The following is a 27085-nucleotide window of genomic DNA, read 5'->3' on the forward strand; positions in this document are numbered from 1 at the left end:
AGATCTCTCTCAGAACCTAATATTCATACATTACCACCCGACATTATTGGATTCAGCTATTGTAAATTCTAAAGAGGAAATATGTGGTGGTTTGATCGGCATTTTATCTCTGCATGTGCTGTTTTAGATAATAATGATGATCCTTCTGAAATTGATTGTTGAACATCAACCTTTGGCAGATTTTCACTTACATGGAGGTCTTAAATACACTCCATAGACCCAAAGAAGTCCACAGCAGCAGATGACCTTGATCCAAAACTTCTATTACTAACTGTGCCATATTTAATTCAAACTCTATTTGTAATTTATCTATTCAAATGGCAGTTATACCAGAATTATGGAAAATGGCATATGTTTTTCTTCAAGCAACATTTCTTTCTGTTCTAGTTTATGATATAATAAACATGCAGACTTTAGCCTCTTTAGATACACTCTTTCACCAAGCCCTTTGTTTCATAACAGGTGATGAATTTAGAGCTATTCACTGTACACTCTGTGAAAAAGTATATTGGCCATCACCATTTGTCAGAAGAGAGAAGTGATAATATGGTGATAAACATTTGTAGTTATAACTGCACTTGTTTTAAAAGTTTTAAATGGACCTATGTAGTTATTTTTTATTTGTTTTTTTGTATTGTTCTGCATTATAACATGGCACTCATAAGGACACTGAAGGGACAGTCTGAGGCCCTCCCTGTATAAACAAAGATAAATGAAGTAAAAAGAAAAAAAACAGGCCTTCTTCATCACATTAGATTGTTATTTAGCCTACTTATTATAGTAATGACACATGAAATATTATTAGTCAAAAACTCAGTGGATGTTCGGTGGATGCCTTTCCGGGCAAATAACCCCGGACTGAAGTTTCCCTCAGGACAATTTATTTTAAAGAAAGTAAGGAATATGATCTGGTTTTGTAGGATGTAAAAAAAATATAGTAAAAAAACATAGACTATAGACTTACCGTTGAAGGACTCAGTTGTCGCCTATAAGAAACCTTTTTTTTTTTTTTTTTTTTCCAAAACAGAAAAGTATTCATTGCTCTCATTCTGATTTTTATATTAGCATTGTAAGCCATATGTATTGTTCATTTCCCACATTTTTTTTATTGATTCAGGCTTTCATCTCAATTATACCTAGTAATGTAATCAATCCAACTCTGCCCTTTGTCCATCTGGGAGCAATATAATTTAAAAATTGTGGATCAAATGTAAATGTTGTGTTCTGACAAAACAAACAGGTTACATTTATTATAGACAGAATTTTGCATCAAAGGTAGGAACATCAAACCCAAACCTCGTCATTTGAGTTGAGTGTGCCAAGTTCAGAGTTCAGACCAGCCTAAACCTGGACTAATCAGACAGGTAAGATGATACAATTTGCTTCACATATCATATTTTTCAATTAAAAGTTTTTAAATTTAGTTTACACACTTGATGATGATTGATTTTAAGGTGTTATATTTGTTAACATTTTTGATAAACAAGATAAACACAAAGTACAAATGGAGGGATTAGAATGCCACAACCAATAGTTTGCTTGGGAAGTACTTTAAATGCAGTTTTAGTTTAAAGATGCACTATGCAGCTTTTCTCATGGAAGAACTGAACTGAAGAAGCGGCTTGGATGAGCGAAATGTCTTCACTCCTACAAGATTTGTCCAGTTGACAGATTTAACTTTGTTGTTTGCTATGGATCAGACCTGGACGACTGAGGGTCTACATAGAAGTTTAATGTCGTGCTGCGTGCAAACATCTCCATGGAAACAAGCCGGTGGGGAACTCTCCACAAAAAAGCTACATGGTGCACCTTTTATATGGAATGGCTATAGGCCAGATGAGATCATAAACCTTACAATGATGTGGGCAGATGGTAAATAATCAATCAATGAATCAATCAATAAAGTGGTTATGGCCATATCTGGTTTGTCATCTATGCTTTACGGCAGCCTTAAAGCAATGTAGCATTTTACTTTTCTGTTAAATAATTTTACAGGATGGAGAGAGAGCCATCTGATTCAGTTGAGAATGTGGTAGCGATCCTGCAGGAGTCTTGTTACAGCACCTGGTGGGGTCAGGTCTGGTTTGTGATCGATAACATAGTACTGGTAACAGGAGTTTTGGCTAATTCTGTTCTGCTCGTGCTGTTTCTGAGAGAGAGGAAGACACTGTCGGCTTCACAGGTGCACAATCATTACATGCAGTATGGTTATGGCTCAATTTTTACCATCGATATATTTGAATAGGGTGCATAAATGTGCTTATGTTTTTTCAGGTTTTGGGGACGAACCTGGTGATAATGAATCTGATATATCTGACCATTATACCTCTGGACATGATCACCAGAGCACCTGTGTATTCCACATCCAATGAAACAAGAGCCAGACCTGGTCAGATGAGAATACTTTTTGGTTTCATACATTTGGTTTTCATATATTCAGAAATCATTTGGATCAGATCAGATATATCCTAGACATAAAATATCAGGACTGACCAGAACTAAACCACAACTTGAACAGAACCAAACCAAGTCTACATCAGGACGCAACTGGGCTCAAACCAGGACTAAATGAGAACAAAATAACTTTGAATAGAGCATTATTAATGCATATTTAAGTTATTTACCTGTTTTTTCATTTTTGCTGCAGATGTATCAGCCATTATTAGTGGAAACCAAACTGAAATGTGGAACATTCCAGAACCTTTTGACCTCAGGAGGACATCCGACATATTCATTTTGATTGGGATACCTCTGCTGCTCACTTGCATGTGCATAGAGCGTCACCTCGCTGTGAGTCATCCAGTGCTGTATATGAAGATACGGGAGAAGAAGTACCGAGTGATGGTGTCCGTAGTGGTTTGGGTCATTACTGTAGGCATCTCTGCCACCTCACGTAAGCCATGATTTCATCCTCAAACATAATGTGAGCTTAAATGTGCACTTTGTAACTTTCTGGAGGAGGTTAACACCGCCTGCTTGTCTCCATGGAGATGGAATTGCTTTGCCTAGAAGGATCCACAGTATGGCATTATATCTATTGATCTCTATGGTGGCTCCATTAGGTCAAGTTATGGGTCAGATCTTTGAAAAGGCGAACCAACTTATCGTAAGAATGAGTAACGAAATGAATACAAAAGTGGACTAAAAGAATATAACAAATGATATTTTGCTTTAATAATGCCTTAGTCAGTTAATGCATTTTTAATGTCAGAATCAGAATCATCCATCCATCCATTTTCTTCCGCTTATCCGGAGCCGGGTCGCGGGGGCAGCAGTCTAAGCAGGGACTCCCAGACTTCCCTCACCCTGGACACGTCCTCCAGCTCCTCCGGTGGGACCCCAAGGCGTTCCCAGGCCAGCCGAGAGACATAGTCCCTCCAGCGTGTCCTGGGTCTTCCCCGGGCCTCCTCCCGGTGGGACATGCCCAGAACACCTCCCTAGGGAGGCGTCCAGGAGGCATCCTGAGCAGATGCCCGAGCCACCTCAACTGGTTCCTCTCAACGTGTAGGAGCAGCGGCTCTACTCCGAGCTCCTCCCGTGTGACCGAGCTCCTCACCCTATCCCTAAGGGTGCGCCCGGCCACTCTGCGGAGGAAACCCATTTCAGCCGCTTGTATCCGCGATCTTGTCCTTTCGGTCATTACCCAGAGCTCATGACCATAGGTGAGGGTAGGAACGTAGATTGACCGGTAAATCGAGAGCTTCGCCTTCCGGCTCAGCTCCTTCTTTACCACAACGGACCGATACAGCGACCGCATCACTGCAGACGCTGCACCGATCCGCCTGTCAATCTCCCGCTCCATCCTTCCCTCACTCGTGAACAAGACCCCGAGATACTTGAACTCCTCCACTTGAGGCAGAGACTCACCACCCACCCGGAGAGAGCAAACCACCTTTTTCCGGTCGAGAACCATGGCCTCGGATTTGGAGGAGCTGATTGTGTTGTGGCTGATTGTGACTGTGGCTCATCCCAGCCACTTCACACTCGGCTGCAAACCGCCCCAGTGCCTCCTGCAGGTCCTGGCTCGAAGAAGCCATCAGGACAACATCATCTGCAAACAGCAGAGATGAAATCCTGTGGTTCCCAAACCAGGCCCCCTCCGGCCCCTGGCTGCGCCTAGAAATTCTGTCCATAAATATAATGAACAGAACCGGTGACAAGGGGCAGCCCTGGCGGAGTCCAGCATGCACCGGGAACAGGTCTGACTTACTGCCGGCAATGCGAACACAGCTCCTGCTCCGGTCATACAGGGACCGGACAGCCCTTAGCAAAGAGCCCCGGACCCCATACTCCCAGAGCACCCCCCAAAGGGCACCACGAGGGACACGGTCGAATGCCTTCTCCAGATCCACAAAACACATGTGGAATGGTTGGGCATACTCCCATGAGCCCTCGAGGACCCGATGAAGAGTATAGAGCTGGTCCAGTGTTCCACGACCAGGACGAAAACCACACTGCTCCTCCTGAATCCGAGGTTCGACTATCGGTCGGATTCTCCTCTCCAGTACCCTGGAATAGACCTTACTGGGAAGGCTGAGGAGTGTGATTCCCCTGTAATTGGAACACACCCTCCGGTCCCCCTTCTTATACAGAGGGACCACCACCCCGGTCTGCCATTCCACAGGTACTGTCCCCGACCGCCACGCGATGTTGCAGAGACGTGTCAGCCAAGACAGCCCCACAACATCCAGAGACTTGAGGTACTCAGGACGGATCTCGTCCACCCCCGGAGCCTTGCCACCGAGGAGCTTGCCAACCACCTCAGTGACTTCAGCCAGGGTGATGGACGAGTCCGCCTCTAGGTCCCCAGTTTCTGCTTCCTCCTCGGAAGACGTGACAGTGGGATTGAGGAGATCCTCAAAGTATTCCTTCCACCGCCTGACAACATCCCCAGTCGAGGTCAGCAGCTCTCCACCTGCACTGTAAACAGCGTTGGTGAAGCACTGCTTCCCCCTCCTGAGGCGTCGGACGGTTTGCCAGAATCTCTTTGAGGCCGTCCGATAGTCCTTCTCCATGGCCTCTCCGAACTCCATGGTGTTTGTCCATAACAAACACCATGTTCGAGCACAAGGGTGTCCAACAGTGCACATGGCACCAGGACACTCTAGGTCGGAGGTCGATGATCGACTTTGTTGTCGTGTCATCTGACCTCCGACCGCGTGTCTTGGACACTCGGGTGAAGAGAGGGGCTGAGCTGTCAACTGATCACCACCTGGTGGTGAGTTGGATCCGCTGGCGGAGGAGGAAGCCGGACAGACCTGGCAGGCCCAAGCGTATTGTGAGGGTCTGCTGGGAACGTCTGGCGGAGCCCTCCGTCAGGGGGGTCTTCAACTCCCACCTCCGGGAGAGCTTCTCCCTGATCCCGGGGGAGGTTGGAGACATGGACTCCGAGTGGGCCATGTTCTCCACCTCTATTGTTGATGCGGCTGCTCGTAGCTGTGGTCGTAAGGTCTGTGGTGCTTGTCGCGGCGGCAATCCCCGAACCCGGTGGTGGACACCGGAAGTAAGGGATGCCGTCAAGCTGAAGAAGGAGTCCTATCGAGCCTTGTTGGCTCGTGGGACTCCTGAGGCAGCTGATGAGTACCGGCAGGCCAAGCGTGCCGCGGCTCGGGCAGTCACAGAGGCAAAAACTCGGGGTTGGGAGGAGTTCGGAGAGGCCATGGAGAAGAATCAGAATCAGAAGACTTTTATTGCCATCGTCTGTGAACACAGTTCACAAACTAGGAACTTACTGCAGTGACAAAGTGCAACATAAAAGACACTGAATAAATACAAATACAAATAAGGGCATGCACAAAGTTAAAAAAGATATGCTTAAAAATAAAATACTTCGAGGTACAAAATATATACAACAGCAACATCAGAACAACTGTGCAAACATGACATATTAAAGTGACCGGTGTTATAAAGTGTCCAGTATATCATTATTACGGTGACACAGCAGTATTCACTCAAGTCACTTGCTATTTATTTATTTAATTTGTCCATTGCTACATAAATACGAGGGTCATTCAATAAATATGGTGAATTTTTCGGTATAAGGACTTTTAATACACATAGAAGCTTACTTTTTTTTATTTTATTTTTTGTTTTACTTGTTTTTCACATGGATTTAATTTCTTTTGCAGATAAAAAAAAAACGTTGAGAGTTTTGGCGATTAACAAAGATGGCCAACCAAGAAGCATGCTCTAGGATTGAACAGCGGGTAGTTATCAAGTTTTTGGTTGCTGAAGGTGCAAACCCGTTGAAATTCATAGGAGAATGTCGACTGTGTCTGGTTCAATCACATCAGGAGACCTCACTTCTGTAGGCCTCCCAGGCCTGCCTTCATCCTCAACACTGCTCCATCCTTCTTTAAACAATTTAGCCCACTTGTAGACATTTTTTTAGCTAAAACATGTGGCACCATACACAGTTGACATTCTCCTATGAATTAGAATGGGTTTGCACCTTCAGCAACCAAAAACTTGATAACTGACCGCTGTTCAATCCTGGAGCATGCTTCTTGGTTGGCCATCTTTGTTAATCGCCAAAACTCTCAAAGTTTTTTTTTTTTTTTTTATCTGCAAAAGAAATAAATCCATGTGAAAAACAAGTAAAACAAAAAAAATAAAATAAAAAAGTAAACTTCTATGTGTATTTAAAGTCCTTATACTGAAAAATGCACCTTATTTATTGAATGACCCTCGTAACTAGTTATACCCACTTACATAGTATAATATACTGAGGTCACTTAAACTGCTATTTATTCTTGTCAATATGCTGCATTGTACATAACCACAGTCAAAGCCACTTGTGCAAAGTTATAGCTTATAGCTTTACTCTGCTGACACAGTGTTGTGTTAGTTTTTGTCTATTGTGAATCTTTACAAGATAATGTATGTTAATCTCGATTTTGATTGCATTTTCCTGCTGCTCTTAACCTTTGTGTTGCAGCACTGTAATTTACCAATTGTAGGACAAAGACAAGTCTATCTTATCTTATGTGTACTAAACTGGGTCCAAACCAGAACTAACCCTGACAAAGCATTTTTTATTATTTCCTCTCAGCGTTCGTGGGTAATATCCAGATCCTACTCCCAGTCTCTGTCATCATCTCCTTCCTGTTTGTTGTCATGCTGTTGTGTTTGGGGACGATAGTGCGATCGCTATGGCAAACATCTCCAGCCCATCACGATGCTCTTGGCAACAACAATCGCGCCAACTCACCTCAGAAACGTCAGGCAGTCCAGAGTCTGCTCTTTGTGGTAGTGTCAGCCATCTTGGTGTACTTACCTGTGCTGGCTCTGTTTCCTTTCATCCTGTACATCTACAACAACAGGAGGTCCCCCTTGTCCCAACAGGCTGTGTGTAATGTGTTTCAATGCACGGTGCTGTTCCCTTCTTTTGGAGTGCTCATTGGGCCTTTGTTCTTCTTCTCCAAAGCAAAGCAAATGTTCAAATTCAAGGAGAGAAGCAATTCTGGGTGATTTTTGTAGTTCAGAGGGCTTTTTAGCCTGTAGCTATAAACTACCACCCCTATCACGATACCTGAAGGCTTCTTGAATTCTACCTAAGCTTTGTCACTATAATTTTAGTTCTGATCATTTCTGTAGGCTACATAAACATATTTATCATTTCTCTAGTGTTATCTTGCTGTCCTTCTCTAAAGCCTTTTCACACCTCTCTTTGTGCATTAGAAGACAACCCACACCTATACAAAGCAGTGTGCCTGAATATACTATTACCACACATTACAAGTAATGCATGATTTCAAGTTTTTAAAGGGTGTAGATGAATTTGATTACACAGCTTTAAAAAAAAAGAAAGAAAAATAATTACATATATTATAGTGTTAGACATTACTATTAGGCTATGATAAGATGTTTTGCTTACCTCTTTTTCTCCTCCAACATGCTCTAAGATAAATCTGGTGTTCACAGCACAAGGTCTTCATCAATATGAGCTGTCCTTATTCAAATTAGTAAATAATGAAAGGTGTGCGGTGTGTATTAGCTTTCATACAGTATATTATGTGTCATTTATCATATTTAATAAACCCAAACACTGTAATCTCTTTCCTTTCTTCTTTACTTCCAGAAATACTGGTTCCTCCACAGCAGATCCACTGAGACATAAATACAATGTGTCTTCAGACTGATTCAGTGTCAGTTTTAAATGGCACCTATAATCCACCTTTAAAGCCACATCTGTTTGATAAAAAGTAGAAAAAAACGCAGGTCCAAAGCAAATATATGTCACATTATGATTCAACAACAGGTCAAATCAGTTCACAATGATGTAATACAATCCACATGTTAGACATTCAGCTAAAAATACAGTACATTTGGGAAAAAGACCTCAATTAATGTAATTTTAATACCCTCCAATCGATGGATTCTGTTTGAAGAGGTCAGTGAAAATTACATTTCAAAAGCTACCGCAGGGACTTTCAAACTCTGGTATAGTTATATATGTTAATAAAATCCAGTATTTTCTTTAACAGAGTTTGATCCAGCATTGTTTGTTTACAAAGTCTGTGGCCAAAACGAGTCCCAGTATTTGTTTGGTTTTGTCCTTGTCAATTACTTTTTTGCCGGTAACTACTATGGGGTACACCAGGTAACCCATAGCCTTGTTTAGCCCTGTGTAAGAGCAGGATCAGTCATGTTTTAGGATTAACTTAGGGTATATTTACACTTAAGGTTTAGTCCTGGTTTGAGCCTGGTTTAGTCTGATATAGACTTTGTTTGGTCCTGTTATATTCCTGGTCTAGTTCTTCATTTAGTAACAAATTTGATGTAGTCTGTGTAAGTGTGAATGTAGCCTTAAATCTACTTGCAAAACCAAATATTTTATGAGGTATTGTGTGTTTGAGTTTTAGAATCACTGGACAAAAAGAAAAAAACAAATTGTGATATTTTTGATGTGTACAGAATGTAACCTTGACTCGTTATTGCGGTTCTTCCCATGTCACTTGAACACAAAACCTGTCTGAAATACTGTATGTGCAAATATATATAAAAACACTTAAAATGAAACCAGAAGTCACACAATTTGCCAAAAATTAATCAGACATGTGACAATCTTCTCATCTGAACTTAAATATTCAAGTTATTTCTCCAAATCAATCCCAAAATCAAGTTTTTGTGGTAGGTTTGTGGGTATGTTAAAGCTGTCAGTAACTTGGTGAACATTGTTAGCTTTATAAGTATAAGTAATTTAAGTATTTAAAATTTCTGGTTTCAAAATGTTGCTATGTGTGACTGGTATTGCAAATGGAATTAATTAAGAATCACTAAAATTCCAAAGACTACCTATAGACATCTTATAAAAACAATCACGTAGTATCAAAGCTTTCCCATTTTGAGTTCAATACCCTTTTAGCAGCGATGCACAAAGCACTTCCTCTCCTCTCTTCTGGTCACACATTTTTACAGTTCATACAGTGTCTGCACCTAGGGACAGTTTGGGCAAAGGTTTCCCAAGGAAGACACTTTTGAGAACAATTCAGTCTCTTTCATGAGAAAAAAAAGGCTTGTAATTATAATCACATTTCCTACTGTCTTTTATGGCTCCCTCTTGTGGCCCTGTGTTGTTCTACAGTTCAAAGCACAGGTCGGGGGGAGGAGCAGAAGTTTTAAAAAGGCCAGTGTAAATCCTCAAACTCTCCGCTCTGTCCCATGTTTGCGTCTGTCTCGAGCAGACTCATGATGACCGCCATCGCTGCCTCATCGCTGCTGAAGGAGCTCAGACCTGGGACCACCACGTTGTCCAGGTCCAACGATGATTCACCTGCAACAAGGAAACACCAAAGTAGCAGATTTTTATTTGATTTATTGTTTTGGTTTTATTTGATTGGAATAAGGCAGGTTAAAGACACATTATGTTTTTGCAGGTATTTAACTATAACATACATAGATAATTGTTTTATGTAATATTATAATACTTTAAAACAACTTGGGGGTAATTTCCTGTTAAAAATGGCAGAACTGAGAAGATGGCTAAGATACTTTTGTACTCTACACGTATGAGCTAAAGAATCTTTTTAATAATTGCAAATAAGCACAGAGATGTAGGTGGAGGTAGAGGGTAGGTGAAAACAGAATTTTTTGGAGCTCTCTAATGCCTGACAATATAGGATTACTTAAACATGCATGAATCCATCGAAATACAACTTTGAGTAAGCTTACGATAAAGGAATGCTGTTATAACATGGTTAAAAGCTCATACAAGCCAATTTACATTATATGTCCCTGTAATGAATATTTGAGGTATAAGCATGTTAATACTGTGTTCACAATCACCCACAAATAATTTGTAAAATGTAATATATTACATTTCACACTAATAAATGTTAAATATATATTTAATGCTTATTTTTTGACACACAAAAGCCAGCTATTATGTTTTATTTAAGAGTTAGTACCAGTGCTCTCTGATGACCCACTGCTGGTTCCTGCTGTAGCTTTAGACTCCGAGCTGCCTCCTGCCTCTTCTTGACTTGACCCCTTACAGAAAAAAATACAATAAACAGTGGCAATTTTAGATTGGGCAAATATCTGACTGTAGTACCCTACAGTTAAGGTATTGTCACTTACACTCTTGCTGGTGTGAGGAGAAGCAGCCACGAGTTTTTCTTGAATTAGACCAAATGGACTGGAAGCTCCACTCGATGGAGAAGAGTTTATTCTGCTAAAAAACAAACAAAATATGGAAAAGATTAAATTTGAAGTTTGCAATCTCACTGATAGGGATGTCCAGATATCTGATTCTAAAGTGAATACAAATTTCATCTAAATGATAATGTTAATGTGACATAACAGTAGGACAAAAAGCACTTTGCTTTTAGATTTACATTTGTGGAATATAGACTGAATTGAACTTAGACAGGACATCTAAAATGATTATTTTAAGTAATAAAAAATACAATAAATGAATCCAAAAGCATTTTCTTTGTATGCTGTAACCCTTTGGTGTCTATGTCCTAGGGAAGATATTTTGAATAACAAATTAATCACAGAGCATATATCCATTACCGTCTTTTGAAAAAAATAAAAAGGTTATGGGGCCATTTCAGATAAGTCATAATGGTCACAATGTTAAATACAGAATACAAACTAACCCATAAGAGTCTGTGAGCTCATTGGCTATTTGTGTCCCGATGCTGCCGGCGAAAATCATGGTTCCTACTCCAGGTGAGAGGCCAGGAATTATGGGTAATTCCTTAGACACGTCTGTCAAACAACAATACAAATACAAAAATAAATTTTAATTCAATCCATAAACTGCTCAGCTGTCAGTCATGTCTCCTGAGATGAGCCAATTGATACTTTGCAGTGACATCACATTGGGGGTGTGCTACATCCAACTCTATGGTGGAATGTTCATCGGTTGCCATGGAGACACAATGCACGCATTTGAAAACACAGTCAAAAAAGGTTTAAGATCATCTGAAAACTACAAGAAAAATACAAAATGGATTTAAACACACTTTCAGGTAAGAGTGACTGCTATATAAATAAACTTTTATTTTAAGTTACCACATAGCTGATTAGCCCCCAACAAACTTTTATTATTATTATTATTATTTTTTTTTTTCATTTTATTATTATTCGGAAAGAACAATTATTATACAGATACATTCCTTCCAGTTCAGATATATTTTATTCCTTTTAATATATCTTTTCCTTTTACACACAGGCTTTTTCCATTTCTGCACACACATGAAACAAGCATTATTGCGCAAAGCCCTTAAAAGTGCATTTCATCACTATACCATATTCCTTGGTCCTATTTTGGTATATTAAAAGAAGAAATTATTAACAACACATTTTCTGTAACAAGGAGCTTACAGAAAAAAAAATGCAATGAAAAAGTGTATATGCAGTGTATAATAAAATTATTCTTCACAAGTAATGGAGAAGTGACAAAAAATCTGTACTAATTGGGGTGATATATTTGATCCACTTGTTCCAAATACAATAACATTTGTGCCTTTGAATGTTTATTGTGTAAATTAGCATTTCCATATTAAATATTTCAGATGCTATATCAGTGGAATTGGGATTTAGCCAAGTTTAATCTTGTATGGATCTCACTCCAATACAATTTTTATTTGGAGTAAACCCAGAATATGTGGTAATGATTCACCTCCTCAGAACCATACTGCATCCAGCAGTACTGTGTCCAGCACACTACTGTGCAGTACTATGTCCAGCAATACTGTGTCCAGTACATACTGTGTCCAGCACAATAACTTGTTGGTTTCCTGAGCTGAGGTTCTAAAATATCTAATAACATTCTTCCACGAGTGTTCTCTCCAGGACAGGGATGCGGTTAATGACCACTGAAATCAGCAAATAGTTTCCCATTCATCCTCAGTCATTTCAGTTGCTGCCTCCTTTTCCCATTTCTGTTTCACATACAACGTATTACACTTGTCAGTCATACATATAACAGCATTGTATAATTTAGATATTATTTTGGGGTAGATAGTCCATATGCCAATTTCAGTATTTTAGAAAAAGCTTCTTCAGATTGAGTAAAATTTGGTATATTGCAATTTGAGGTAAAATTATGTCTGACTTATAGGTATCTATAAACGTCAGTGGCCCGCAGGGCATATCTGTTTTGCATTACCTGGAAGCTGAGAAAAATATTATTTTCTGTGAATGACGAGTAAGTTGTCAGACCCCTTTCTATTCCGGATTTAAAAACACAATCGCTTTTGTTAGGGGGAATCTCTTTATCAAAAACACACCATCTGAATAGAGCTATCATATTCTGAATTTGAGCCAAATGTACCATTTTTTGACAGATCTTCAAAGTTAGATTCATCCAACAGATGCTCAATTCACCCATTTGTGACCACAGATTCTTATCACATATTAAGGCCTGCAAAGGGAACATTTTTTTAATAATTTCAAACTAAATTTCTTTCCATTTTGCTTTATAACCTTCATTACACCAGTAGAGAAGCAGAACCAACTGAGAAGCATAATAAGCCTTAAACAAGGAAGGGCCATGTACCTTAGGCTTCTTTCCATGCCAAATAAAACATGATATCTGTTTGTCTCACTCCCTAAAATGACTTCCATTGGAAGTGTTCTAAACAAATATAATAATTTAGGGAGTACTGTCATTTTGATGGAATTTATCCTGGAGGTTAAATGTATGGATATGTCCAACAAACTTTTAACATAATTTTATTTTCTGATAAGGTCTATGGGAAAAAAATAATTGCTTCTGAAAACTGAGCACGCTTTGAAGTGGGCAGCATGTGATGTATTTAAAACCCACCACTTTACCCTCTATGAAAATGTAGGATGGTCACCCCTATCTGTCAGAAGAGAACAACTGTACAAAATTTATAAGAGACTACTTGATCTCAATTACTTGTCAAACTTGTCTAAGTCTAAAAACTGGCCACTAATCTGGTGATGACCACTTATAATCATATCTGCACCCATTTTTTTATTGTTTTAAATGGACCTATGTAATTATTTATTTTGTTTGATTTTATTTGTATCGTTCTTTTTATTTGTATCGTTCTGTATTTTAAAGGGGGAATCATTAAAAAGAGGGTCTGGTACTCTCAGTGGGCTCTCCCTATATAAATAGAAATAAATGAAAATGAAATGGTGGGCAGTCACTGTTGAGCTCCATAGTAAGTAATATTCCTCTCTCCTCAGTCAGATCCAACACGAATTAGTGGAGGAGACCAGTGAACAGAAATGGGACACAGCCCATAATTACTTCGCCTCTTCTCACCTGGAAGTGCTTTAGAGCTGCCTGCCTCCTCTTTGTCTGCACAGTCTTTGCTCCTTGCCCTGGTGAAAAAAATAGAACTAATCAGCTTGTGCAAAATTATGAACATTAAGGAAAAATTGGAAAACAGCACTTACGTGACAACTCTATTTAAAGAAACTATAAACTCTATTTCTTTGGTCCAAGGATTTGTGAAACTAAACCACTGACTTTGGAGGTTCACATAGGAGCCATATTTTGTCTTGAACTTGTAACATTGTGTTTCAATCTTCTCTTTGCTTCGGAGCACTGCAGAAAGATCCAGTGAGACATGGTAAATGAGATATAATATAAAAATATTGTATACTTTGTGATATTTTCATGCCAAAAATGTCCCTTTCTTGTTGATTTGCATTATTGTTTTATTATTTTGGATGTCTCATTACTATACCTTTTTACTACTACTTGACAGAAACCATTGTTGAATTGGTAGCCCACTGATATCAAGTCCATAAATGTTATAGAGCTGGTGTTGCATGAACTCACCCTCTCTGTGTTTCTCTGCGAGGTGATGCAAATCATCATGATGGATATATTCATAACAGGAAGTACCCAGGACTTCTTGAGGCAGATACCCGGTGATAGTGGTAGCTCTGAAAGTAAGACAGGGAGATGTAATGTATACGACGTATCCAAAATTATATCTTGTTTTGGTATGGGTTACGGCCCCAGACTGTATATATAAATGGACATAGCTAACGTGCTAGCTATTAAATAGGAAGTGATCATGGCCGTACTTCTGACTCCATCAACTCTGGTTCCAGTTCTATAGTTGATCTATAAGTTTATTATGGCAAGTTTATGGAGCCAAACCATTACAAATAATGATAAGGTCATGGTCAGGCCATTTGCGGATTTTCAGTTTTGATGTCTCTTTAAATGCAACTTGGTCCAGATGCTATTTCCTACCAACCTTACCAGATCCCACACAAGACTGTACTGTATATTAAGACATCATGGAATAATACTGAACAATCTGATGAAAAAACTGTCAGTTGAAACTCACTGTTGGTCGACGAAGATGAATTTTCCATCGATGGAGTAGCGTGTGATGAACTCGGTGGGTTTGGTGTTGACCTGGTCTTTGGTGGTTTGACTGGAGCTGTGTGGGTGGAGTCTACAGACTGTCACTAAACAGTAGAGAGGGAAGGGCTCCAAGTCCGGCTCTGAGTCCAGGTCTGAACTTGGCCAGCTGCCCATGTACCCGGTGCAGTGCAGGGTGCAGTACTTATACGAGTCTATGAGGAAAAAGGATGGGGTATAAATACAAATACTAAAGTATAATTTAAAACTGTAAAAGAACAGTTTTTACAGCCTTTTTAATTTCATATTCAAATGTATTCTTGATCAGGTTTTATGCTAAAAATAGTACAAAAAAATACAACTACTATATATTGTATTTTATCAATTGCACCTGCTGGTTGGAAAAAATAAGTGTATATTTTTGGTAAGTATCATGCAAAATGGCAAAGTCATCTATTGATCTATCAATCTTTTACTTTTAGTGAGTTACAGATGGGCTCTTCTTCCCTCTATTTGAATTCAAATTCACTATACTCGCAGTATTTTGACTGTGCTATCACTAGATGGCACCCTTTGTTTACAGTGACTTACAGTGGGACCGTCCCACTTCAGAGGGCTTATACAACTCTAACACTGACCCATTTCCTCCTGTTTGACCCGTGCCATCAAAACACAGGGACCTTACGGAAATTGTGGTACTGTGATTTTTGTAGATATAAAATTTCCTCTGCAACAGTGACACTGGAACAGACCATAGAGGCCAACTCAATTATAAAAACAAAAAAATTGCAATGTTCATTTGTAAGTAATGTTACGTATTAATGACAAAATGCATATTTTGGCACAAAAACAACAACAATAACAAAAAGGTACATTCTGGTTAATATTTGGAATTAACATTTGTACAGTTGGTATCTATTTTTAAATGGACCATAAATCCAGAATAAACCTGAACTGAATGCACCAGTACCACTATCACCTACAACCAATATAATTACCATGTGACTGCTGCTAAACCAACAGACTTGTTCTACATCATTTCCAGATCTTTTAAGGCAGAGATATGAGCTGACCCAGTGGCCTCCGGTGGATTAAAGAGGGCCAAAATTCTAAACCATTTGAGCTGCTTTGGTAAGACCTGATGGTCTCAGGACTTTCATCAGTTTGCTATCTGATAGAAAAAGATTTACAAAGGACAGGACAACATGGCCTAAAAAATTTAAACTCTACATTCAAACTCGCACACACATCACATCTGCCATTCTTGTACTCTGTGCACTAGAATTTAAAACTAGAACTACACCTGGAATAGGCCAAGACTAAACCAGGACTAGAACAGGACCTTAGCAAGTCTAGAACAGAACAAAACTGGGCTCAAACCAAACGAGAGTAACTCTTCCATTATTACCACAGCATCCTTGTTTATAACTGGAGCTATAGCTGGCTATTACTGTTTCCTTGCCAGTCATTCACATATGTAACAAATTGTTAAAGACTAGCATATGTTCTGAGACCAAACCACATAGATCACAGTGCAGCTCTACCTTCTTGTTATAACCTTTTCAGTCACGGCCTTTAGCAATTATCACCATGTTATTTAAGGTATATGATCTCACCTTTCTTCTTGGAGCTGGTGGGCAGGAGGCTGTTGTCATCCTGTTTGGCTGTGACCCGGCTGTGCTTCATACGGCAGAAGAAGGATCTGCGTGAGCCCGTGGACATGTGAGACGCATGGGGATGCGCTTGCGGCTGCGGCGGGACGGGGGCTGTGAAGAGACACCCATACAACATTCAAACAGGAGCTATATCCACGCACACACACACGCTGGGGTAACAGATACGAGGCACATGGAGAAAGATTTACTTGCAGCATCTACGAGGCTTTGGCGAGGGAAAGAGTTGGAGGATGCCAGCTGCTCCTTCACTTTGTGGATGTCTTTGTGGTGGATGAAGTCGAACAAACTTTGGCCCATAAGCTCCAACTTTAACATAGAAAATTAATAATTTGTCATTTGTATACAGAATTAGAATAAGCTTTATTGCCAAGGGGAGAAATTTCAAAAACTAGGGCTGTAATGATTAATTAGAATCATTAAAATAATCCTTGACTATTTTAATAATTGTTAGTTGTCATGTGGATTCTAAAAGACTAAAACAAGGGGTAATTTAAACACACTGACCAGTAAAATAGAATAACAATAGAAAAGCTCAAACAAAAGATCAGTGCAGCTCAGCAGTGCCACACTGGTATAGCCAAAACATCATTATTGTCGATTCATGATATACTATACGAATCATTTAATTTACTGTAACTTACCCGACTGAAGTTGAGTACTTGAGAGACAGATTCTGAGATGAAGAGGATTTTAGCTCGATCACAGGTCACCACCAACAAGAAGCCATCTGCAGCCTGAAGAGATGGCAAAAATATATATAGGGTGAATGGAAATTATACAGTATAGTTGTATTTGAAGAGAAAGTGACTAGTACAGCTTTGCTGTACATTGCAAACAGAGTAAACAATACAACATCATGACAATGGACACTGCATTGCTGATAAGAGCATAAAGTGGTGTTACCCTGAGCAGGAGATGTCTGAGATCTTCATGAGGCAGGATGGAAGGCTTTGTGGTACTCTCTGAGAAGGCGCTGCTCGATCCGGCTACAAACATAAGTTACAATATTAATTTAACCAGTTTGGAATCAAACTGGCGGGAAAAAGTCTCTAATCCATGGCAAGGGCTCACACAGCCACGATTCCATGGAAAAAGGGGGCAGATTCATCCACAGGAAACAGAAGACAGATAATATAAGATGAAAGACCTAAGGCCTGGGGCTGTAAAAGAGCCATTTTGTGCCAAGATCTTCATCAGGAATACCTAGCTTGAGGTGTTGCTTATTAATGGCAGAAATTTCACTCATGGTCTGACAGTCAAACCAGATTAAATCCACCTTTTTTGCTACTTAACTGTGTATATGGCATTGCATTATCTAGTCTTCCAAGTCATATTGGCCATTTTAGTGCAAACTAGTTACATGTTTAAACTTTTCAGAATCAGACCATTTTTTTCAGCAGCAGCATCTCTCAAATACTGGGGTCATTTAAGTACACTGTAATGTTGAAATCTTCATCAAAATCAGCACAGTAGAGGAGAATAAGGAGTGCTTTTTGTGGGTGGGTGTTTTATGTAGTTTTTTTTTCTTTTAATTAAACTGCTGTAGTGTCACATGACTGCTCCATTGTTCCTGCAGCTGGTTAGGATGGTTGGATTCTCCAAATACAGCTGAAGCTGAGGCCTGATTAAAGCCAGGTGTTTCTGCTTACAAACACCTGGCTGTAGTGGTGGAGTTTGTGGATACCTGTTAGACCAATCACTTACACCAATCACTGTTCCTCATATGTCCAGATTCCTTACTCTCCCTTCACTCTCCCCTCACTCTCCCTTTTAGTCCTCCAGGAGCTGCCCAGGTTATCTGCTTTATTTGAAATGTGGTTGTGGGTGGAGTTTATGTATTCCCACTTTAAGGTACTCTTTATTGACCCATCCTATATACTGCTGCTGAGGCTACCTACCAGGACCCCGAGCATGATTAGGTGTAGTTAGCTCAGAGGTTTGATGTGTTGTGCATGATGTAGTTTGAAGGAGGGCTCAGGACGGAACTTCTTGCTGTGAGACTAGTGCTAATGTGTTTGTTTTTTTCCTTTTCTTATTCCAACAGATGAGACCGCTGTAATGCATGTTATGTATGCAATGCCATGTAAAATAATGTTATGTAGTCCAATGTTTTGTAAAGTAATGTAAGGTTATGTAATACAATGTAAGGTCAAGTGAATTAGGTTAGTTAATGCAATGCAATGTAAGGTAAAGTAAAGTAAGATTATATTAAGTAATGCAATGTAACTTCTGTACCTCTGAGTTCTTTGAGGTGCTGCACAGCCTTTCTGAGCACAGTCAGTTTGTCAAGTTTTCGTGGCTGAGGCTGACAGGAAGGGATCATGGCCGACAGTTCATCTATTAGGTTGTTCATTTTATCTCTGCGCCTTTTCTCAATCTGTCGGTGAGGCTCCCTGTGCGCAGAAAGAAAAACGTTTTAATTTCAGTTGTGCTAATAGAAGATTATTTTTGAGGTGTGAAAATTCGATATAGAAATAGGGCAAACCTGAAACATTTCATTTTCACCTGCTGGTCTTCACCCTCAGATCTGAGAATTAAAAAGAGGTTATATAAGTTATTTCAGTTTCATCCAATTAAACCAGGATGAAAATTCGAACCTGCTGAGATCCTCATCCATTAAGAAGTCATCGCTGTCTCTAAGGGAAAAAAATACACAGAGCTTACTTGAGATGTTTATGTTGATTGTAATCAAAAGTAATGCATTAAATTCATTTTAAACAATACTGTGAAAGCTTTATGGTCTTTTTACTTTCTTTCATCATGAGGCTGACAATAACACTGGCGATTACTTGACCTCTTATACAACATATGCATTTCCATATTGTTAGCAAACGACAAAGTTAAAAGTTAAATCTGTCAACTGGACAAATCATTGTAGGAGTGAAGACGTTTCGCTACTCATCCAAGCCGCTTCTTCAGTTCTGAATGCCCTTAACAACCCTGCTATTGTTCTCATTGTTCTGGGTCTGAGGATGGAGTTGTCATCCAACTCCATAAGAGGATGTACCAGCACCGGCGGGAGAGTTCCTCTGGACCCCAGTCCACTGTACATCTCCATCTAAAAGCCACTAACCACTCCTTTGAAGATAGTGAAGTTCAGATCTTAGCCAGAGAAAAGAAATGGTGTGAGAGAGGAGTTAAAGAAGCTATTTTTGTTAGGAAAGAGAATCCTTCCTTAAACAGAAATGGGGGCCTGAGACATAATCTCTCCCCCATCTACAACTCCATCCTCAGACCCAGAACAATGAGAACAATAGCAGGGTCGTTAAGGGCTGAATAGGGCAGTCTCATCTGAAACTGGAAACAAAAGCCGTTTACAGTTTCAGTGTGGTTAGCCCCTCCCCCCAGATAGATTTAAGGCAGTGGCCACCAGCAATCTGACCAGAACTGAAGAAGCGGCTTGGATGAGCAGCGAAGCATCTTCACTCCTACAACGATTTGTCCAGTTGACAGATTTAATTTTGTCGTTTGCTATGGATCGGACCTGGACAACTGAGGGTCTACACAGACATTTCCATATTGTGTAATTTTAGGACCAGCAAACACAATTCACTAACCATTTTATTCCAACAAAGTCTAGTTTCTACTGATGATTTCTTCCAAATGTCTCACCGTGGCTCAGATCTCAGGTCCACTTCTCCCTTCCTTTTCCGGGGCAGTTCCACAGATGCAGATGCCACAGCGGCACCGTGGCTCGGGCCCTCCTCTTCTGGGTTATCTTCCCCTGCATCTGAAAGACAAGAACAATCCATTGATCAACACCTTTTACAATGAAATAAAAATACTCACAACATAAATATGAGAGTCTTTGCAAAGTCAATAAAAGTCTTGCTGCAAGTGTGAAAATTAATAGACGTGTGGGTTGAATAGAATGAGTTCAATACAACTTGAAGGACACAGAAGAAAGAAGCAGAGAGCAAAGTAATACAAATAAATATATTTGAAAGTAGCACAAATGAGAAGTATAAGACACACTGACTTTGCCATTCACACATATGAAAGAACATTTTGCATATTTTACACTCAGCAAATTCATTTTTTTTAGATTTTGGATGTGAACGTCTTGTTAGTAATTACTAAATGCTGTGATTTGACATTTGACACTCCTAACTATGAAGACTAACAGCTATGAAGACATAATTGTTTTATATCAACTGAGCAGAGTTGTACACCTCTGAATTCTTCATGCACTGGAGAAAAATCCAATGGATGTCATAAGAAGGCTACACATATACGTGCCTTTGTATGTTGGTTGTCTTTTTAATTAGCTATTCTATTTGGACCAACTGAGACTGAAATGAAGCTTGATTAATTTATCAACTTTAGGTTACATGGTCTGAGGCTTCACCGCAGCTTTGGTCAGTCTAAAAAAGCTACAGGACTAATACAGAGTCAAACACATGTGATTTGTTATATCAGTCTATGGTTACAACATGTTTTGGGCAATGGAAACCAAGGAGGACATTCACACTGCAGACAGAGACAGTTTGTTATCATTTATAAACAAGCCCAGCTAGTATTTTCAGACTAATAGGCACATTTTTCTTCACATCCAAGCCATTTATAAGTGTGGCTGCAACAACTAATTATAATGACAATTTATGACAATTATCACTTCTGGAATATATGGACAGGAAAAAATCAGAAGGAAGAAAATTGTAATTCTGCCAGAAACTCCTCATTCTTTCTTTTTTTCTCTCTCATTTTTTTTCTTTGTCATAAGCATATTTCATAGGTAACATTTTATTTGAAATTTCAAAGGCATGGTACACAATCTAGTCAACTAATCATAAAATAATTGCTGAATAGTATAGTATAGAATAGTTATTAAAACAAATGTTATTTTTAAGTATTATTCATTATTTAAGGCATGTATCAATCAATAAGTAGGCTATAATAATATTTAGGACATGTTTTTTAATTGCCTGAAGCCTCCATTCTCCTCCGTTTCCGTTTTTGCTGCGACCTTGCTGTACCAGTGCGTGGCGCTGTTTCTACGTCTAGTTTTGGTTTTTTTTTAAAAAAATTTTTGGGCAGCAGCAGCAGCACACAGGCACGTGAAAGTAATGAGGTTTGTGCTCTCATCTTACAAAGGGCTTATATAATGCTGTAACACTGACCTACTTCTGTTGCATACTTCAAATACTGAAGACCAAACAGAAAGGAAGGTTTTTAAATGGTTTGATAAACGTGACACATTTCCACATTCAGGATGGAAAGTTATTTAGAATGTAGGCTAGAATACTATATTTTAAATGAATAATACTCACACATTATTTGTAAGGTAGGGCTTTTTCTAGTTTTCATGATTGTTGAATGATTGTCCTACATTTAAATGGCAAAACTTTTAAAAATGAAAACCAGGACCAAACTGGGGTTAAAGTTATAACAGGATTAATCAGGGTGACAGGTAGATGTCCAGGAAAGAGATATATAGTTTTAAATTGTAGTAAATCAAGCCAGAAATAAACCGTTTGTAAGAGACAAAGCACATGACAAGATGATCTAAACCAGCTGTTTAAACTAAGTCTATGCTAGCTCATAAGGCTATAAGCATACAAGCAAGGGATAAACTATTAAACAAGACTAATATACTATTCATTTTTAAAAGATTTTCTTGCCCTTATTGGATACGACAGCTGTATAGTAAGGAAAGACTAGACACGCAAGTAGTTAAGAAGTACTGGAAATGTTTGAATCATTTTAAACAATAGACGTCAATCTTATAAAAAAAATTCTTACCTCTTCAATGTTACTATGTACTGAGCCACAGTTACTTTAGCAACCGTATCATGTGCAAACAAACATACCCTATGAGAAGATTTATTGGGTCAAATCTGACAAAACAATAGCAGAAATTTGGATTGAACAGAAAATGGATTTCACAGGGCCTCAAATGTTGTCTGGAAAAAGGAAAAGTGGAGTGAAAAGGAAAAGTATGGGGCAGCACAGAGCCAGTTATTCATCAATGTCAAGATAATTCAGCAAATTGATTGTGATTATACAGGCCACATTATAATTATACGATAGGCAAAAATATATCATGCCTAATCAATCTATACTAATCTACATATAGTAAACCAATATTATCTGGCTGTTTGTGTGTCACATAAAGTTAACTTTTTTCATTCAGAAAGAACTGGAAGACAATGTGTGTGAAATTAAATAAATCAAATCAAGATAAATGTTCGTGGTGCTGATAATAAAACCGTGATGTTATTTTTTTTCCTCACAAAACATGTATACACACTTATACAATATTCTACAAAATTCCACTGACCTATCAAAGCAAAGATGGCATTTTGGAGATGGCAAGCTTTCCTACCTCTTTTTATTCCAAAAATACATACCACATTTTCACATCACTGCTTCACTTACTTCATCCCATAAGTTTGTCTCAGGTCGTGCTCCTCTCTCAGGTTTAAAGTCCAAGTATAATGTTCAAGCACGAGCTTTGATGCTTGAGATGGTGCATTATTTTAAGCAACAACAAGCACTTAAGCGCAACCAATAACTTGAAATCTGATAACAAATAAAGATGCACTGTAACTTTTTGTACTCATTAGAGTCTGTTTACAGCCGAATGTACATAAAAAGCCTGGTATAGCCTGCTTCATGTCATTTCTTAATGCCCTCTCCTTTCATCTCAGCTTCTTCACCTTGTTTACACAATCTTCTGAGGAGGTCCATTACACAAGTTTCTCCATAGTGACCTTTTTGTTGATATTAAAAGTCTATAGTATTTAGTCAACTTGGCAGACCAATTTTTCTCTTCAGCCAATACCAATAATATAATAACAATAAAATAACTGATACAGCAATATTTGTTGATGTTGATATCAAAAATTTTAAATTCGGAGCAAGTCCCACAAATTGAAAGAGGAGCTTTCAGATGCCTTGTCTCTCTATAACCTGACAGTCTTTTGCCATAAAGGGTTTACCTTGAACACTGAAAGGTAATGACAGCTCATTTGAATCTAACCACACTTTACATAAATCACATCTCTCCCAGCGCAGAAACAGAGTCAGGCAGTAAAACAGGGCTAAACATATATGCACAAAGTAAGCCTTAAATCCATAGAACAGCATGTCTCTGTTATTTATGGTTGTCTATAGATCTGTGCCTCTTCAGACCAGTGCAGACACACTGGTAATACATTGCACATTCATATTCAGAAATCATACAACAATACATAGAGTTTGGGGATTAAATGAGACATATTATGCAAAATTAAATTTTATAAGCTTAAACCATGGATGCAATGGTGACTCCATGAGGGTTCTAACATGGTAGGCTTGACCCTGTTTGTGTTGTTAGTAAAAACAAGCCTTCATGTTATTCAATTATAGTAAGTGTATACATTTATAAACTTTATAACCTAATGTGGAATTGCTAGCCTGATTTCTAACTATGTTTGTTTGAACATTTTCAGATTACATTGAATGTCCTATGAAAAAGAGACAATCTTTGGAGAGCTATGATGGTGCATAAGCCTACATGTGGTAAACCACTGAGATATGTGGGCTCTCTACAGACAAAACATTACTTTCTTCGGATTTTGAGACGAGAGTATTGTTTTTGTCCTCTATTGGTTTAATCATCATTTAGAACTAGCCTATAAAGCAGTGGTCCCCAACCTTTTTATCACCGCGGACCGGCCAACGCTTGAATATTTTACCGTGGACGGGGGGGGGGGGGGGGGGGGGGGGGTTGCAGAGCGGGCTTGGTCTGTGGGAATCACCTGTCGCGATAAATCCATAGTTCAAGTAGAACTCCTGGTATTGTCTGTAAAAGCTTTCCTTTACTTGGAAGTTGGCTCTTTTTCTGTCTCTTCACTGGGCCTTTTTCACTTCGGAAAAAAACTTTCCAAAGACGTCTGTTTTTTACTCATTTTGCTAATTTGTGGGTTAAGTTGTCGGCGCTCAAGTGACGGAAATGTAACCGAGAGAATCCGGTCATTTTTCAAAATAAAAGATTTTTCTAAATAAATGATTGTTCAGACTCTGATAATAAATAAAATGGAAATAATAAATTATTTCTTGGATGGCCGGTGGCCCGGTACCAATTGATCCACGGACCGGTACCAGTCCACAGCCCGGTGGTTTAACTATTTCTGTATTTATTACTTATTCAAATTACAAATATCGCATATGTATTTGCCTAGATGTAAAAATATGGCTGTGTAACTGCATATCTCCTGATAAAATGACATTTTAAGACCATCATACCTTTTAATTTACCCTGTCGAAGGCCACATAAAATGATGTGGAGGGTCACATTTGGCCCCCGGGCCTTGAGTTTGACACATGTGGACTAAAGCAGTGGTCTCCAACCACCGGGCCGTGGACCATATTCAAGAAAATATTCAAGAGTTGGCCGGTCTGCAGTGATAAAAAGGTTGGGGACCACTGGACTAAAGCATGAGACCTTCTTCATGCTATCACTGTTGAGTAGCAGGGCGCAGTAGCTCCTCCTGCTGCTCATTGACGGTAGGCCTATCGCTGCTCCACTGATCCACTGACCCACTTATACCATCTCAACCTGGAACTGAACTGGGAAAATACACGGACACCACGTGACTCCAATAAGCCCCTATGGGCAGGTTTGATATCACAGAGAGTTCAGAAATGTATAGAATAAGTCAATTTTGTAGCTGAAATGATGGAAATGACATTCATGCAAATACATTTAACAACAACTATTGCAATTATTTGTTGCGTTTATGAAGGTTTTATGTATTTGTTAATCAATAGTAAATAACTAAATAAAACAAAGACACCCGTCACGTTCAGTCCATAGACAGTCACGTTCCAACGGCTCCGTACGCGACTCGCCCGTCACGAGCACGAGCACGTCGGCGGCGCCACTCATAAACGGATTTTGAATGAATGAAAAATGTTCTCCTGGTGCCGCTGCTACTGTGTGCCATACTCCCATTCAGAGGAAGAATTTAACCTGGATTTATGGACAGTTTGGACGGCAGCTGGCGACCTTCTGTCTATGCCCGCACAGAGAGCTGCTTAGCCCCGGAGAGAACTGTTTTAGCAACCGGCTACCAATTAGCTCTCTGTGAGTGTAAGCTAGTAATAACAATAGCATGTTCCACAGCTCAAGTTTCAGAGTATTTCTTTTAAAGGGCTATATCGATCGATATATAGATCAATTTGGACCATGACATTGCTTCAAATTACACAATTCGTTTTATTCATTGCATTGAAAAGTTAATAAGTAAGAACTTAAACAACTTTCTACTTCTCTATAATATAAACTTTCAAATTGTTGTGTCTTCAATACGATATAAATAACTAGCTTACAGTTACACATTTAATCAGTGCATTAAGTACTCCAAAGTCTTTCTGTTTTTAGTCGAAGATAAAAAGTTAACGTTTTAATCCAATCAGAGCCCATTTGGTAGGCAGTCTGTTCATTCACAATATTCCAATAATAGTGCAGCAGGTGAAAACGGCAGCAGGTAAAATTGGATCCACACTGTAGCCAGATGGTGCCAACTGTCAGTGTTTTTAGTTTCATTGAAAACTTGCACCTACTTCATTCACTACTAAAACAAAGTTATCATTCCTGTTTTGGAGATATGGATAGGAGCAATATACTAGAAGCTCAATCAAAAGACTAAACACTGCCCTAAATGAGATCAGACAGTAAAATCTGACATTGCATCATGTGTATTATATACTAGCATAGAGTGCATAGAGTTAAAATAAGTAAAAAATAAAAGCAAGTGCAAGTAAATGCTAACTCCTTTTGGCACGGAAACACTTCCACTACATTTGGAGTTATTTGGTACAAAGATTGTTACTTATGGCGGGCGTAGTTTTTAACAGTCCCGTTGGCATAGAGCTGGCTATACGTTCAACACAAAGCGGTGCTACTTTCTGCTTCAAACTATCCTGACAAATCAGCTTACAACCTCCCCAATCTCTCCACATAGACGAGACCCCTTTAAATAAAATGCCGGTCTATCCCAGTAACTTTTCCCATGCAAACTTTCCCAGGACAGGGCGAAAACTAACTCTTACCTGTCGGTCTGTCCGTGGAGCCCCCGGAGCCCGCGGCGGACGACATGCCGTGTGGCCGCTGAAAGCTGCGAGGCGCCGGGCCAGCAGCTGTAGTAGTGGTACGCGACGACGGAGAGAGGAGGAGGGAGCGCTACGGAGCCGACCAGTTGTATAATTGACTTCATTTTTTCTCCACCATTTCTCCCCCCCTCCTTTCTCCTGTATTTTTTCACATAAAGACCTTGTGGGAGGGGTCTGCTCGAGTACACCAGAGGGAACAACGAAAGAGTTCACACCAGTCTCCTATATTCAAATCCTCATTGGTTCATTCACGTCGTGCGCTCCCATCACGCGCACTGCAGGAGTGTTTTACTAGGTCATCTGCTGCTGTTCATTCATTTAAATAGAAGCATTAGTCTGCGATGTCGGGTTCCATTTATCAGTATTATGTCCCCATTGTCATTTATTACCAAAACAATGAACTTACTCGCAAAGCAGTTTTCAACGTTGCACGTAACGTACACAATGTCCTGTTGCGTTCACAGTCAACCCGTGAACTCGGACAACACATTGTAAGCCT

General features: G+C 39.4%; 2 protein-coding genes across 3 annotated transcripts; one reads left to right on the forward strand and one right to left on the reverse strand.

The window, feature by feature from the left end:
- The first annotated feature begins 1996 nt into the window (after nt 1–1996).
- LOC117391478 (G-protein coupled receptor 183-like) lies at nt 1997–7470 on the forward strand. Its single transcript, XM_033989297.1, has 4 exons — nt 1997–2182; nt 2275–2389; nt 2648–2893; nt 7052–7470. The coding sequence occupies exons 1-4, from the start codon at nt 1997–1999 to the stop codon at nt 7468–7470; spliced, it is 966 nt and encodes a 321-aa protein (XP_033845188.1).
- Nucleotides 7471–8065: 595 nt separating this feature from the next.
- Nucleotides 8066–26874, reverse strand: LOC117392202 (basic helix-loop-helix ARNT-like protein 1). Of its 2 annotated transcripts, none has more exons than XM_055231433.1 (17): nt 26527–26874; nt 20101–20218; nt 19086–19124; nt 18974–19015; nt 18724–18881; nt 17392–17474; nt 17130–17222; nt 16677–16794; nt 16429–16578; nt 14796–15027; nt 14276–14382; nt 13888–14038; nt 13754–13812; nt 11106–11217; nt 10582–10675; nt 10410–10491; nt 8066–9775 (listed from the first exon to the last, which is right to left on the reverse strand). In XM_055231433.1, the coding sequence occupies exons 1-17, from the start codon at nt 26570–26572 to the stop codon at nt 9621–9623; spliced, it is 1839 nt and encodes a 612-aa protein (XP_055087408.1). In that variant the 5' UTR covers nt 26573–26874; the 3' UTR covers nt 8066–9620. The 2 variants fall into 2 exon arrangements, with proteins under 2 accessions (XP_055087408.1, XP_055087409.1); XM_055231434.1 differs by having other exon boundaries at nt 9226–9775; nt 10582–10672; nt 26527–26855.
- Nucleotides 26875–27085: the final 211 nt, after the last annotated feature.

Source organism: Periophthalmus magnuspinnatus, chromosome 23, assembly GCF_009829125.3.
Source record: "Periophthalmus magnuspinnatus isolate fPerMag1 chromosome 23, fPerMag1.2.pri, whole genome shotgun sequence".
In the NCBI taxonomy this organism is placed as follows: domain Eukaryota; kingdom Metazoa; phylum Chordata; class Actinopteri; order Gobiiformes; family Gobiidae; genus Periophthalmus; species Periophthalmus magnuspinnatus.